This window comes from Squalius cephalus (genome assembly GCF_949319135.1).
Source record: "Squalius cephalus genome assembly, chromosome: 18".
Lineage (NCBI taxonomy): Eukaryota > Metazoa > Chordata > Actinopteri > Cypriniformes > Leuciscidae > Squalius > Squalius cephalus.
The window spans coordinates 30,126,158-30,141,669 of NC_137139.1; the positions used below are offsets into that span (position 1 = coordinate 30,126,158).

At 40.2% G+C, this 15,512-nt stretch overlaps 1 protein-coding gene across 2 annotated transcripts in view; it reads left to right on the top strand.

Moving 5' to 3' along the window:
* Positions 1 to 14,969, top strand: part of cdh24a (cadherin 24, type 2a) — a 77,449-nt gene extending 62,480 nt beyond the window's left edge. For both annotated transcript variants that reach the window (XM_079849067.1, XM_079849068.1), the window contains exons 7-14: positions 24 to 280; positions 3,937 to 4,073; positions 4,699 to 4,820; positions 7,525 to 7,642; positions 8,162 to 8,488; positions 10,376 to 10,580; positions 11,884 to 12,235; positions 13,755 to 14,969. In XM_079849067.1, the coding sequence (XP_079705193.1) occupies positions 24 to 280; positions 3,937 to 4,073; positions 4,699 to 4,820; positions 7,525 to 7,642; positions 8,162 to 8,488; positions 10,376 to 10,580; positions 11,884 to 12,235; positions 13,755 to 14,639 (2,403 nt within the window). In that variant the 3' untranslated portion in view covers positions 14,640 to 14,969. The remainder of the gene's footprint in view (positions 1 to 23; positions 281 to 3,936; positions 4,074 to 4,698; positions 4,821 to 7,524; positions 7,643 to 8,161; positions 8,489 to 10,375; positions 10,581 to 11,883; positions 12,236 to 13,754) is intronic.
* Positions 14,970 to 15,512: the final 543 nt, after the last annotated feature.

Here is a 15,512-nt window from a genome sequence, read left to right on the forward strand (position 1 = left end):
TGTGTTTTTATCTTCAACACCAGGCCGTGGACTATGAGAGGCGGAGCACCTACTCTTTCACAGTGGAGGTGCAAAACCCAAACGTGGACTCGCGGTTCCTCAGGCGAGGTCCGTTTAAGGACCGTGCTATGGTGCGCATCACGGTTCTGAATGCAGACGAGCCGCCGAGGTTCTCCCGCTCTCGGTACCGGCTCGATGTGTCGGAAAACTGTCCTCCAGCATGTGTGGTGGGGAGAGTGGCCGCCGTGGACCCGGACACAGGCCTCAGTAACAACATAAAGTAAACACACTCTTTTTACCTCAGTATGGTTTGCTTTTATCTACTGTAGTCATACATGTACTGTAAATAGGTGAATCTCACAAGAACACATGTAGGTCATGTTTCACCTCAAAATCAATGCAAAATGCAAATATTTTGCATAAAGAAAATTAGGACTTTTAGGAATATTACATTTTGTATACATATACATTATTTTCATGACAATTATGCACATTTTCCCTAGATTCTCATTACCATAATGTGTCCATAAATTTAACTTTTTGAGTTTTTGAGTGTGTGCTTTTTTATGATTTTAATGACTATTATTTTAAAAAATGTTTTTAATTAATTACATTTTCAATTAAAATTCATCAGCATAAATTATAGGTAGCATACTGTCACGCTTGTTCTGTGTTCCTGTTGTTATTAGTCACATGTCTGTCTAGTTAAGTTTTCCTGCCTGTCGTTATCAGTTCAGTTAAATCACCTGTGTCCTGTTAATTATCATCATCTGTCTCACCTGTTTCTGTTCATCAGTGTTAGTATTTAGTTCCCTTCAGTTCAGTTAGTCTTTGTCTGTAGTTGTCGTGGTAAACTCGTGTTTTGAGTGTATACCCTGCCTGTCTGTACCTTTGGAAGTATATCTGTGATTAAACTCTTACATTGGAGCCTTCAGGCTTATCGTCTTCGTCTGCCTGCACTCACAACCCGTGACAGAACTACAGACCGCCCGTAATGGATGATGGGGTTAAAATAATCATCCTTGCTCAGGAGAGCAAAGATTTTTTGTTTTTTTCAAGGGAGTTTGTAAAAATTGCCCTCACCAGCACCCTGGATGATGAGAGCCTGAAAACTCGGGGATGGATCTCCCTGACACCACGGGACTGAATTGGAGGGATACAGTCCTCTGATGTCTGGAGTACGTTGTGTCTCGGTCCAGAACAAAACCAGAGCCTTCACCGCTGGTCCTGTCCAGCGCCGAGCCAGTGTCTCCGGACAAGATGGCCGCCGCCGAGCCAGTGTCTCCGGACAAGATGGCCACCGCCCAGCCAGTGTCTCCGGACAAGATGGCCGCCGCCAAGCCTGCACTTCACGTCAGTCCTGCCAAGCCTGCGCATCACGTCATGCCCGCCGAGCCAGAGACTTCGCCGCTGATCCCGTCCAGCCCAGAGCCTTCACTGCTGGTCCTGTCCATCCCAGAGACTATTTCGCTGCTGGTTCCGCCCTGCCCTGAGCCTGTCACCACCCCAGACCCTGAACTCCCACCCAGCCTCCCTCTCCCACCTCCTCCCATCTGCCTCCTCTCTACATTTCCTCCTCCACTGCCTGTCAGCCCCTCTGCTCCTCTATCCACCTTTGAGGAGGTGGAGTCACCGTGGGTCTGCCTTCCACCAACTCCAGCAGGGTCGGTGGATCCCCGGTCTCCGCCTCCGACCTCCTCTACTTGGACTCTGCTTCAGCCTGTCAGTACATTACCTCCACCGTGGCCCATCAGCCCACCAGCTCCACCAGGCTCCCTCGTCCCCCCGGTTCCGCCTTGGTCACTCCTCGCCCTGCCCTCGCTTCGGGACTCCTCTCCTCTGGCTTCTCATCGTCCATCCATCCCTCTAGCTCTGTTGGGCTCCTCACTCCCTCCGTCTTCACCTTGGTCCTCGGTCACTCAGACTCCGCCGTGATCTTTTGGTTCCCCGCCTGAGCCTCGGTCGCCGGAGCTGTCGATGTCGCCATGTCCTCCCAGTCCCTTAGCATCACCCCGTCTTGTCGGCTCTACGGTTCCACCCTGGTCTCCTCAACCACCTGCCTCACCTCTGTCAGTCGACCCCCTGCAGTGGTCAGCCCTGCCTCCACCATGGCTCCTCCCTCCATCGGCTCCGCCCTGGCCGCCTGATCCGCCTGGGTCCCTCTTCAGCACAAGGTTGCGTCTTCCGGAGGGGGGGAGTTATGTCACGCTTGTTCTGTGTTCCTGTTGTCATTAGTCACATGTCTGTCTAGTTAAGTTTTCCTGCCTGTCGTTATCAGTTCAGTTAAATCACCTGTGTCCTGTTAATTATCATCATCTGTCTCACCTGTTTCTGTTCATCAGTATTAGTACTATTTAGATCCCTTCAGTTCAGTTAGTCTTTGTCTCTAGTTGTCGTTGTAAACTCGTGTTTTGAGTGTATACCCTGCCTGTCTGTACCTTTGGAAGTATATCTGTGATTAAACTCTTACATTGGAGCCTTCAGCCTTATCGTCTTCGTCTGCCTGCACTCACAACCTGTGACACATACACAAGTATTTGCATTTATGACTGAGTTTCTTCAATTATACTTTAATGTCCCATGGACATTGTATTTATATTAAAATTAGCAGATTAAAATGTTTTCTTATTTTTATATGAAGGCCACATTAAAGCTTTTACCCAAAATATGAAAATTAATTATACAAAAATGAATTTGTATTTTTTAAAACTAGTTCTAAAATAAGAGCCATTTCATTATAAATCATGACTACTATGTGTAAAAATTGCTACAGTATACATTTCCACTATTGCCACTAAAATAGGTTTGTGACAAAGTTGTGTATTATTTTCAATTAAGCTGTAATGATCAAATTATGCAAAAAGTTTAAAAAATATTATTTACAGGGTTACAACGCCATTTGGAAAAGTATTGAATTTGAGTCAAGTCATTTCCAGTTTGTGTTTGAGATTTGTGTTTGTTTCAGATTTCTTAGATTAAGAATTTCCACAAATTAATTTATCAAGCAGAATGTTTTCATGGCAAAAGTTTAGTGATTTAGTGATTGTCGAACACGACTGAATGAATTCAAGGTGCACATCATTTTCACCACACAAAACAGTTTGTCTTTACCAAAGCGACTAAGCGAGTCTCTTTTGAACTTCTACTGTTTAGTGATCGTCCCACATCAAACCACATTTACAGTATGAAACCGATGTGTCAGAGGTGAATATATGGAGGTTATAAAGCGTTTCAGGTTTCTTCTCATCATATGCATGCATTCACTTTAAAAAACCAATTTAAAAAACAGAGAAAATAATTTTTTTTACACCAAATATAATGCTGAAAAATAATGCTGTATGAACAATTTATGTTAAATATGGTCTGGACACAATTGTATTATTTAATTGTGTTTATTTGAGGATACAATGTTATTAGCCTTATCAAAATAAAGGAGTATCTTATTCCCCCCCAAAAATGTATTCCCACCATAGAATGCTAAATATTGAGATGTGATGGAAATGACATTTCTTGGCTCTGAAAAATGATGTCTAAGATAAAATGTGACAATTCTCCTGTGATGCTTGTATATGCACTGTCCACAGAGAAAGAAAAAGTAGTGGGAGTGTCCACAAGGACAAAGTGCCCACAGATGCATGATGTGGGTTTTTGTTTTGCATTACAGTAATGAGAATGAGATTGTAGAGTTTTCTTCCTGTAGATTTTGAGTTGAAATATCACCTGGATATGTTCTTGACAGGTTTTTGTGAGTTTTGCCCATCCAGCAAATAGATATAAATATTGCATCATGTTTCTGTCTTCCAGAGGAACTATGTGGGCTGTTTTCACTTAACCTGCTCCTTTTCACTTGCTAAACCCGGTTATTTATGCACTGGCTCCTTTATATCTTCTAATCTGTCTGCCCTCCTTCTTTTATTCCTGTCCATTTCTTCTCAGGTACTCAATTGATCCCGAGTCAGACCCCGAGGCGCTGTTCCGTATCGCCTCTGACAATGGACTCATCACCACGGCGGTGGAATTGGATCGGGAACAGGAGCAATGGCATAACATTACTGTCATCGCCACACAGAGAGGTACCAGAACTCCTCGCCTTCACTCTTAATTTCACACAGGTAGCAGCTTGAAATCGGTCCACAGGAAAGCTATTACTTCTGCAGCGGCTGTGAACATGAAAGCTCATGGTAGAGACACGCGCAAACAGAAAGGGAAGAGAAAAGAATAATTGAACGAAAACTCGAATTGCTTTTGAGTCTGGTCCACACAAGCTCAAGGTCGCCTGTTTGCGCTCCCCGTTGGCCCTCATAAAACACTATCTTGCATCCTCAGAAGTGACTCGGAGAATGGAGTGGTTTTGTTCAGCCTATATTCAGTCATTACTTTCATATTAGACACACGCTCTTGAGTGCGATAAGTGTGGCTCTGTTATGTCTTTATATAATGTCATGTTCTGAACATCAGATGAGCGAACGATGACGTTCGGGCCACTTCTGGTCGTGATGTAACGTTATGTCCCAAAAGAGCACGGGGCATATGGAGAACAGTTAACCAGACAGATTGGAGTTAGCTTCTGTTTTCATGGTCAGTAAGATTTAGCTGACCTACTTGGGGCTTAAAAGCTTTTGATTTCTGTCTTCCTTGCTTTTTAATATAGCGTACTTCTCAGAATTTCCCATCATGCTGTTCTTTTCTCTTTCTTAGACAGCCCCAACCAAGTTACCAGGGTAGCAGTTTCCATAGAGACACTGGACATCAATGACAACGCCCCTGAGCTGGACCGACAGTACAACACTGCCGTGTGCGACTCCAGCGCTGCCGGACAGGTCAGTGACCCGAAGAAGCCTGCTATGAGAAGTTTATTCTTGTCAAGAAGCGCCCACTTACAAGGAACGACTTGTAAAACAACCAGAAACATATAGATCTAAAATAAAATGAAATAATTGATAAAAATAGTTGCCTCACAACACCCATTAACAATGTTAAAATTACTAATGCAACTCTTGTCATATTGGCTTTAGAAAATGGTGGCAAAGCAATATGATAAAATAGATATGTGTATGTGGATTATGATTGTTTTTAATGTTTTTAGTTTGTGATGGGATGCCACTGTCCTAATGTAATCGCCCCTTGTGGGACTAAAAAAGTGCCCAAAAACTTAACTTAAAATACACCAGTGTTCAATAAAGTGGAATAAACAATTCTTCTGCCAAGTAACATCACTGAATATCTGAGATGCTCGATTCTGATTGGTCAGTAGCAATTAACATATTATTGGGTAATTAATCGCTGCCCCAGGCAACAGATTTCCTACAATAGCTGCGCCAACTTTATGTTTGTTGTATCTGTTCCTTCTCGCATATTAGAATAATGAACACAAAATAAATCCCTTCAGGGTGAGACCTATTTCTGATCACCCTGTCAGGGTATTATTTTGCAATAATGATCAGCTGACTGCACATTGTCTTTTATTTATAATACTTTCTATATCTGACCAAACTAATATGGTAAAACTGACCCTATGCATTCTTGCAAAGAGATTCGATTAACAAAGGCATTTCAGAACAGCAGCATTTTGATTTAACCGACTGATGTTATTAATGATGCCAGTGCACAGTGAGTCAGCCTAATCATGACGTGCTGTTAAACTGCTAATCCTTGCTGTTGAGTGGCAAAAAAAAAACGGACTTATTTGTGCAAATCATGAACGCTGAAAATGTTTAATTACAGCTCCAATATAAACAGTGCAACATTTCTGTCATGGTGGGTTGCAGGAAGGCAGACGAAGAAGACCATCATTTCAGATACAAAGTTTTAATTACAATCTAGAAGACAGGCAAACAGGTTGATCCACACACACTTAACATAACAGTGATCGGACAGAGAATGGGTGTGAGGGACCAATTTATATAGCAAACACAAATGAGGATGATTAATTGATGATTGATTGAACCAAATGAAATGACCATGGTAACAAAGGCGTGGCGGGAAAACTGAACAAAGGAAAACATGTGACTAATGAAAACAAACTGTGTCAGTTTCGACCAAACAGGTCTGTTATACGTGGTGTCTGTTATACGTGGTGTGTTTGTGTAACGGAGGCCAGCTAACAAGGGCTGCGGCCTTTAGCGTCCTTGTTAGCTCGCCCCATCCCTTGCTCGCTCGATGCAAGTAGAACCGAATGGGTCACATTGGTGCCGTGACCTGGATGGGAGAGAGGTTCAGGGGGGTTAGTGTTAAGGTCCTTGCACACTGAGTCCGAAATTCTTGTTTGAAATTTTCGCACGTTAAAAATCAAATACGACCTCACGTTGTGTCAATCACGTTTACACACTGCCTCCGAAATGTCCGTCCGTCATAAAAAAAAAGTCACATCCGTAGCAAGCATTTTGAGTGGGGTTTTGACACTTCAGAGCCACCGTACAAGCGAACGCCAAAATCCAGAACTGTTCAGGATCAATTGGTTCACGGAAATTGATGGTCTTCATTATAATATGTGGCTTCAGTATCTTTAGCAAAGCATCAAACTGAGGCACTAACATCCTGAAGTAAACTTTGAATTGCTCGCACTACTTTAAATCATTTGGGATAATCCCGCAGCTCCTTGACAGGGAGGTGGAACTTTCTCTCTATGCAATCTCAGGCCCCGTCTACACGTACAAGGTTATTGTGAAAAACAGACATTTCCCTTCATTTGTGCCCTTCGTTTACACGCAAACGGAGAATTCTCCTCTGAAAACGATTCTTTCTAAAAACTCCGGCCAGAGTGGAGATTTTGGAAAACTTCGTTTGCATGTAAACTGAGAAGAACAGAGTTTTAGGCAGCCGACGTCACAGTATGCGACAGAAAAGTGCGACCTTGTTCAAAAGAGAAAGAGGAAGTGATTCGTTGCTGTTGTTGCTATTTTCGGGAATCTGATTGGCTGACGTGGGCTTGAGCTTCTCGTTACACTGCCACCTACAGGTTTGGCATGCTCTTGACAGCATATATACACGGGTTCGTGTAAACGAACACTTTTCTGAAAACTGACAGGTGTGCACGATGTTATTTTTGAAAATGGAGAGGGTGAAATGTCCATTTATGAAAATAGCCGGCCAGGTGTAAACATAGCCTCAGGATTGTTGGATAGACCCTTATTCTTTTTATCTTTTTAAGAAGAGAGAGGACAACAAAATCATCCTCAATGCTTGAAGACTTTGCGAATATTTTCAGAACAGATTAATTAATACTCATCGGACTCAGTGTACAAGGTTTCTATGCGTGACAAATTTTAGGATGACGAATATGAAAAAACACATACGACAATTTCGGACTCCGTGTGCAAGGACCTTAACAGAGGCTAGCTAGTAAGAGCTGTGAAGTAAACGTCACTGCCCTGGCCTTCAGAGGCACATTAGCGACTGACACTAGACGCTGTGGTCTTAAGTGTCCTTGTTAACGCTGGTTTGAATCCCACTCCGAGCTAGGAGAAAAAACCTGACTTATTTATGAAAATCATTTGCATCAGTCTTTCTCCATTTGCGTTTCAGGTGGTGCAGGTGATTCGAGCGATAGATAAAGACCAAAGCAGCTCCAACTCTCCCATCCACTTCAGTATTCCCGCAGAATCCAGCAGTGCGCTCAACTTCTCCATCAGAGAGCGAGGAGGTGCGCACTCCAGACATCACCTGTCATCCATCTGTCTTCTCTTCCCCATCAGTTTTCCTCATCTCCCTCCCGGTCTCTGTCCAGACATATATCCTCCTTCATTACGCTCATCCATTTATCTTTTTTGTCACATTCTGCTCAGATGAACACAGCAAACTCTCCTCTCTGTGCTCTAGCAATCCCTTCTTTCATTATCCTGTTCTCCGCTTCAATCTGCTGGTTTCTAATTTGCACACCAGAATAAAAAATTATTCATCATTCATTTCTCTCTAAACCTGTATGCTGTTATTTTTTGCTGTGGAACACAAAGCGAGAAATTTGAGAAATCTGGTGTAAGGAAAATATCTGTATTATATATTATATAAAATGGTATAATATGATAATAATATAATAATTAACATAGCAAATAACAAATATAATTAGTATATATATAATTGTTTTTTTTATCCTTTTCATTTAATTTTTCATAATGAGTCACATGACTGATGATTGTTTATGTTCCATTTCTTTTGCTTCCAGACCACACAGCGAGTCTGGTGCTTTTGTCGTCCCTGAAGCCTTTTCCTCATTCTTCCTCTTTACCAACTCTAAAAATACCCATAATGCTCCATGACGGTGCGTCAGACCTCAGGAGTACAGGAACGATTACCGTTACGGTGTGTCCGTGCCAAAACGGAGGCATGTGGGCAGAGGAACAAAAACAAGAAACGGATGAGAAGGATAAACCATCTTTGCCGGACTGGGAGAGGCAAGCGGCGTGTTTGCCTGTACCGTCAAACTCCTCGCTGCTGGGAATCAGCTCGGCCGCCATGTTGGCGATCCTGGCCTGTGCGTCAACTTTTCTGGGTCAGTTTTGATTTTCAGTCCATTTCATCAGATTATTGTTTGCTACTCGCCCTTCGCTCCGCCTCTATAACCGACTGGTATAATGATGTGTTGTTGCTACATCTGTCCATCACTCCCTGTCTTCATCCACCATTGCCTCCTGGTGTGTCTTAAAATTGCTGCTTTTCTTCCATATATGTATGTTTTTGTGGGTCGTTCGAACTTTCCGCCAAGCTGCCTCATTTTTTCTGCTCTGTTTGTCAGTTGGGCTTGCTAATGAACATGTTTGGGTTTGATTTCTGCTCTAAGTCAGTCATAATAAATAGCATTTGATGAGTGCTGACGGCATCATATGGCATTTTGAGATTGCAGAACAACACTTTCCCTCCCTCAAGGTTCCCCAAATGACATTGAACACTCACTAAGAAAGTAAGTGAGAGGTGGAATAGGCATTTTCTACAAATACACTTTGATGTCTTACAGTGTAGCCATATGACAACATATAATTTTCCTTCACTGTGCAAAAAAAAAAAGTGGCAGTCTTTTAAGTAACCAATAATATACTGTTTTTAAACCCCATTACTCCTTCAAAACTCTTTACATGGACCCTTGCTGAAATGCTCCACAAGTTGCTTTATTAAACACATTTTGATATGTTGCTTGTAGTAAATCATTACTTTCATCAAGTTATTTAGTTGCTGTTGTTTTACAGTTTTACAGTAAATTAGGAAAATATGTACGGTGCCATAATGGAAAAATTGCTTGAAATTGGAACCGCTCTAATGTATTTTCTCAGTGGGAATTTTATAGATATTGGCATCAGTTATGTTATTACATTTTCATTGGAAGTGTTTACCATGATATAATTGCATTTCTGCAGAAATAACAATTTTCATTTGTATTTAGTTGGGGGGTTTTTTTGCCAAAAATGAAAAATGAACAGTGAAAAAAAAGCATTTAGGAACGACATGGAAGAAACCTTGAGAATGATTCACTCAATTTTAGTTTGAAAGAAATTTCAATTTAGTACATTATAAATCATTTTTAAGATAAAACTATTTTTAAGAATACGTTTAAGAAAGGTTTTAAACCATTTCCCCTTGCCGTATGGCAATGTTTCCCCCATTTTTCTTTGAATACATTTTTGTTATTAGAGCTATTTTTAAACTGACAGTTATGAATCATTGCATCAGAAGTTAGCACTGAAACTAAAATAAATCATGGTAACTTTGAAGTACCTGATGTTGTATATTTGTTCTGACTGAAGGCAGTGGTTGGTGCACTAGATGCAGGTTTTCCTTTGAAAGGTTGAAGGTTTATTATTTTAGGAACAATATTGAAGAAACATTGATAATGATTAATTTGATTAAATATTCATTTAGTTCAAGGATATATTAATCATTTTGAAGAAACATTGTGCTACGGAGTTGCCATATGGCAATGTTTCCTTATTGTATCTGTTATTAAAGCTATTTTATGTCTGAATATTAAAGGGAAAAATATGCCATTGTTAGAACACAATGAACACTTGCACACATTACTTATAGTGAAAACTAATTAGCTATCTACAATAAGATGTTTAACTTACTTAGGTTGACTGAACAATTTATGAAGGTTACACACCTTTTGTTATAGATTATTTACAAAGAAAACAAGAAATTGTCTATTTTGCACCATACAAACAGTGGAGAATGGCGCCTAGCAACATCAGGGTCATGGGTTCAATTCCCATGGAATGCATTAATTGAAAAAATAAATGTATAGCATTAATTCAGTGCAAGTCGCTTTGGATAAAAAATGTCAGTCAAAAGCTTAAATGGAAAGTATCTGTGTATTGAATGTACATGTATCTGAGGAAAGTGGCTGTAACTTCCTCTCGTTTTTTTCTCGCTGTCTTTTGTCCGATAGTGGTGGCCGCGCTTTCGCTATCGTTGCGGAGGCAGAAACGGGACACTCAGTCGCCTGTGGAAGACGATGAGATCAGGGAGAACATCATCACGTATGATGACGAGGGAGGCGGGGAGGCGGACACGGCCGCGTTCGATATCGCGACCCTGAAGAGCGCCCCCCAGAGCATGCGCAGGGCACAACGCCTTCGAGACAACAACAATATGTGAGTGTGTTTGTGCATGTGTGTGGGTTTGATGCTCACATAAATATACGTCTCATTTCATTGTTCGAATCGCCTTGATTTAATGCTGCCACTATCTGATCTTTCAAATCACATGTAATTTCTTGACATTTGGTCTAGAAAATGCCATATTATATTGTTAGCCCATGTGAATCATTCAGCTGACATTCACCACAAACACAAATTTATGTATCTTTCTCTTGAATCTCTGGTTACTCGAAATACGTTCAGTCGCTCTAAATGATGTTAACTGTTTATCTGATTAATGAGGGCTCTGTACTCAGGGGTGTGTGTGTGTGTGATTTAATGAGCCTTCGCATGCAAATCTGACAGCTGTTTCAGTGCAAAGTTCATCTAGTTAATATTTATGCTGTTGAAACCCACACAGTGTCCTCTATCCATCATATTCCTGTTAGATGTCATTGTATTACTCCTGGGCAGGTTGACGAAAGTACTTCACAAGCAAATATTTTTAAAGATACAACTGACAGTTTTTGAATCGTTGCATCAGGCACAACTGGGACTACAAACAGATCTTTTAATTAACACAAAACTTACTGGTAACTCAGAAGCATCTGGTTTTGGTGAAATAGTTGGAATGCAGTTTTCCTTTAAAAGCCCCATTAAAAGCTTAGAGATGTACAGTTTTCTTCAATTTGTTGATGTATTGCCCAATTAAACAGAGGGGTTATGCAATATTTGCATAACTAGCCCAAAGGCTTAACTGTGGAAGCCCATTTCTGTCATATAATTAGGTATAAGTCGAAATTATAAATTATGAAAATTATGACATACAAAGTCATAATTAGGAGTTAAAAAGTTGGCATTTTATCCCAGTTATGATGTATCTTATTTCTTTTATATCATATTTTTTACATTAAAAGTAAAAATGAGATACCATGCCATAATTATGAGATAAAAAGTCAAAATTGTAAGATGCCGTGCCGTCATAATTTTGAGATAAAGTTGAAATTGACAGAGCTATAATTATGAGAAGTCAAACTGTCATAATTACAGATAAAATGATGAGAAAGTTGAAATGGACAGGCCAAGTAATAATTCTGATGAAAACTTTGAAATTATGACATGCTAAGTCATAATTATGAGTCAAAAAGTTTTATGTCATAATTATCATTTCTTTTAAGGTCATATTGTCGACTTCATAATTAAGATTTAACAAAGCATGCTTTTCTTTTTTTCATACGTGGCAGAAATGGGCTTCCATACTTAACTGCTATAATAATTAAACCATTTTATATTTTTAATTTCTATTTTATTACTACAGGTATTCTCAGGATAACCTGGACAGCATCAGAACCTTCAGCTGGAGTCAGAGTTTGGGTTTGGACCCACGGCGTCCCGTCTCTGCACCCCTCTACGGACGGTACTGTTACACCATCCAGACCCTTCCAGCTCCGAGAAACAGACTCGGCCTCGACCTCGCCAAACTGCCATACGTTCTCCCCGCCGGCCAAGGCCAGTCCCGCGGCCCTTTAGAATCCGGTTCTGTGTTTATTGACAAAATCAGGGATGGAGCAGAATGTAAAGGAGCAGACGGATCCACCGACAGCATTCCGAAAGAGAGCGAGACAGGAAGTGAGGTCATCTCTGAGAGCCACACACTCAGCCAGGATCAGGTAAACTGATATTATCACATTGCAGTCCTATAGAGTGCAACAGCAGGGTTCTAGGAGTAAAAATCCCAATTATTGACAATTGTATTGTCGGTTAGCTATGAGATGTGCTTCTTTTAAAGCAACAATTCAGGTTGATTTAAGATCAAATTGACACATTTTCTTTGAAGAATTAAACTACCCATAATCCTGAAGAGACATCCACCAATCACAGAAGTCGCTGTTGCAATGGAAATGAAAAAGTAGTGATCAATAGTGAGTTCCTACAGTATAATCTCAAACTACTTATTTTTTGTATATTTCTGAATATTTTGCAATAGCCATAAAATATATGGTCCCACTTTATATTAAGTGGCGTTAAGTACTATGTACTTACATTGAAAAATAAGTACAATGTATTTTTTGTGTTCAGGTTGTATTGTAAAACACTTTTGCTGCTATTGATGTGTGATACGGGTAAAGTTAGGGACAGGTATGGTGGATTGGGTAGGTTTAAGGTGTAAGGGAAGGGTCAACTGTGTAATTACAGCTGCAATTACATGCAGGAAATTTTAAAATGTAAGTACAATGTAAAAACATGTAGTTACACAATAAGTACATTGTATCAAATTATTAATTTCAATGTAAGTACATAGTACTTAACGCCACTTAATATAAAGTGGGACCAAATATATGTTTTTATAGTTATAATAATAAACTATATACATTTATATACATTTTATATTGTAGATTACATCATGCACAGAGCTTCTTGGGATATGTAGTTTGCTTTAAAATACTTTCTTTGATCTAAGTCAAAGTTTGAAATGTGATTCATCTCAGAGATGGTTGGTAAGCCTTTATTTAGTCATTTTTTTTAGATGAACATGGAGAAAATGAACAGGAAAACCTGTGCTCTCTTCCCCTCTAATGTCCATATGATAACCATCTTCATGTTATGTTAAAAATCTTTATGTTGCCTTCAAATTTGAGGTCCAAGTGAGTTTAGGATTCAAAAGTTTAGAGTTAAGATTCTTTTTTTATTTGAAAGAAATGAATACTTCAGAAATGAATTCTTCAGCAAGAACATATTAAATTGTTCAAAAGTGACAGCAAAGACATTTAAAATGTTACAAAAGATTTATATTTCATATAAATGCTGTTCTTTTGAATGTTCTGTTCATCAAAGAATCCTGAAAAAAATGTTTCCAAAAATTTAGAAGCAACATTGATCCAACATTGATAATAAAAATCATGTGACTCTGAAGACTGGAGTAATGATGCTGAAAATTCAGCTTTGATCACAGGAATACATTACATTTTACATTTATATTCAAATAGAAAACAGTTATTTTAAATTGTAATAATATTTCACAATATTACTGTCTTAACTGTATGTTTGATCAAATAAATGCAAAATAAATGAGCAGAAGAAATCAAAAATCTTACAGCCACAAACTTTTCAATGATAGAGCATATATAAATATGAAGCTATTAAAATGGCTTGATGTTCCTCACCATTTTCTATCGTTTTCTTCCTCAGTCTGTTCATTCAGACCAGGTTCTGTTCGTGAAGGGCTCCAGTTCCTACTCGGAGGCTTCCAGCTCTTCAGTGGGCCATAAGCCGGAGTCGTCCCCTCACTGCTTGACCACGCGAGCCTCCATTTCCACCATCACCACGGACGACTCCACCCCCGCATCGGCTCTGGACAAGAACGGAGACGTCACTCCCGTCAGCACCAGCCAGAGCACCGCCAGCCTCGTCACGACGGAGATGCCCTTCAGAACGATGGAAGGTACTCTTCTGAGGGGCGGGACCACGCTTCTCTACCCAGAAGCTGTTGGACTAATGGGCTTGTACGGGGTGGGCGGGCAGAACTATGTGCCACACCTAGTGATGCCCCTCCCAGGAGGGGCGGGGCTGTATGAAAGGGGGTGGGGCTTGGGGAATGGGAAGGTTGGACAAGCAAACTCGGAAAAGACAAGCGGCGATTCGTTGACTAACAGAATGGGCGACTTCCTGCAACATCGGCTTGCACTGGTGACCTTTGACCCCATGCAGCCACCATACGACTCGCTGCAGACGTACGGATTGGAGGGGGGCGGCTCTCAGGCGACGTCTCTCAGCTCGCTCGAAAGCGAGGCCGAAAAAGATGCAGAGGGACAGAAAGACAGATTTGAGGAATGGGGACCCAAGTTTGACAAGCTGTTTGATATTTTCAGGGAACGAGCGAAGGAAAAAGAGGACAACAGAAAGCACGAGGGTGATTTGTTAAACGGTGAACACCAGGAAGAGGAAACGAACAAGACAGAGAGTGAGACAGAAACGAGAAAAGAGGACGAAACGGCTGAATCGAACGAGACACGGCGGGTCGAGGAGGAAAACATTGATGAAATGGAACGAATGCAAAACAGAAAGAGACACTAAATGGGAACAAAGAGAGAGTGAGCGTTCAAAAGCAATAAGTGCTGAAAGGAGCCAATGAGCACAATCCGGACAAAGAGAATTTTATATGGACCTGCCAAAAACTAGTATGTCAGTGTTTTAGAGGAGCAGGCGGTCTTATGTAAGTCACTCGCTCAGTTTTTACACTCGTCCAGCCACACACACAGTGCTTACATCGTAAGATACAAGCTCATCTTTATCTTAATAAATCTATTATTTATTTCAGGCTTAAATCTCAGATTTTTAATGTGGCCTCATACTTTTATACCCAGCATTAACCAGTGTTTTTCTGCTCTCGCATTGTGAAAAAGACAACGGTGCTCTCACAATCTGCTCACTTGATTTAAAACAGTATCTTATCAATTTATTTCTTGGTTATTTTAGTATATTATTTATATATCGTTGTATTATTTATAAATATTTTGAATTAGCTTGTATTTTTACAAGTTTGAACTTGAACTAGTTTGAACTTGTCATTTTTTAATATTTCTATATGGGTTTAATTTATTTTTATTTCAGATTTAGTTTGTAATTACTTGAGCTTAAATCAACTTAAATATGTTTCAGTTATTTGCCTGAATAAGTAACCTTTCTAAGTTTAGTTTAGTAATTACCGAAAACGACTTTTATGTTTAAGTTAACTACACTGAATTACGCCTGTAATCTTGTTTCTCTCCCCAATGAGAGCACTTTAAAGCTTTTTCTCACCTTTTCTTCACTTCTGATTTAAATCCTTGCTGAGGGGTAAGTGAAGAAAAGAAATGCTGAAAAACATTCGTCAATGTTTTAAAAATTCCATAAATTACAGAAATGTTAGAAGAACAGGTTCTATATAGAACCTTAAAGGGTTCCGTC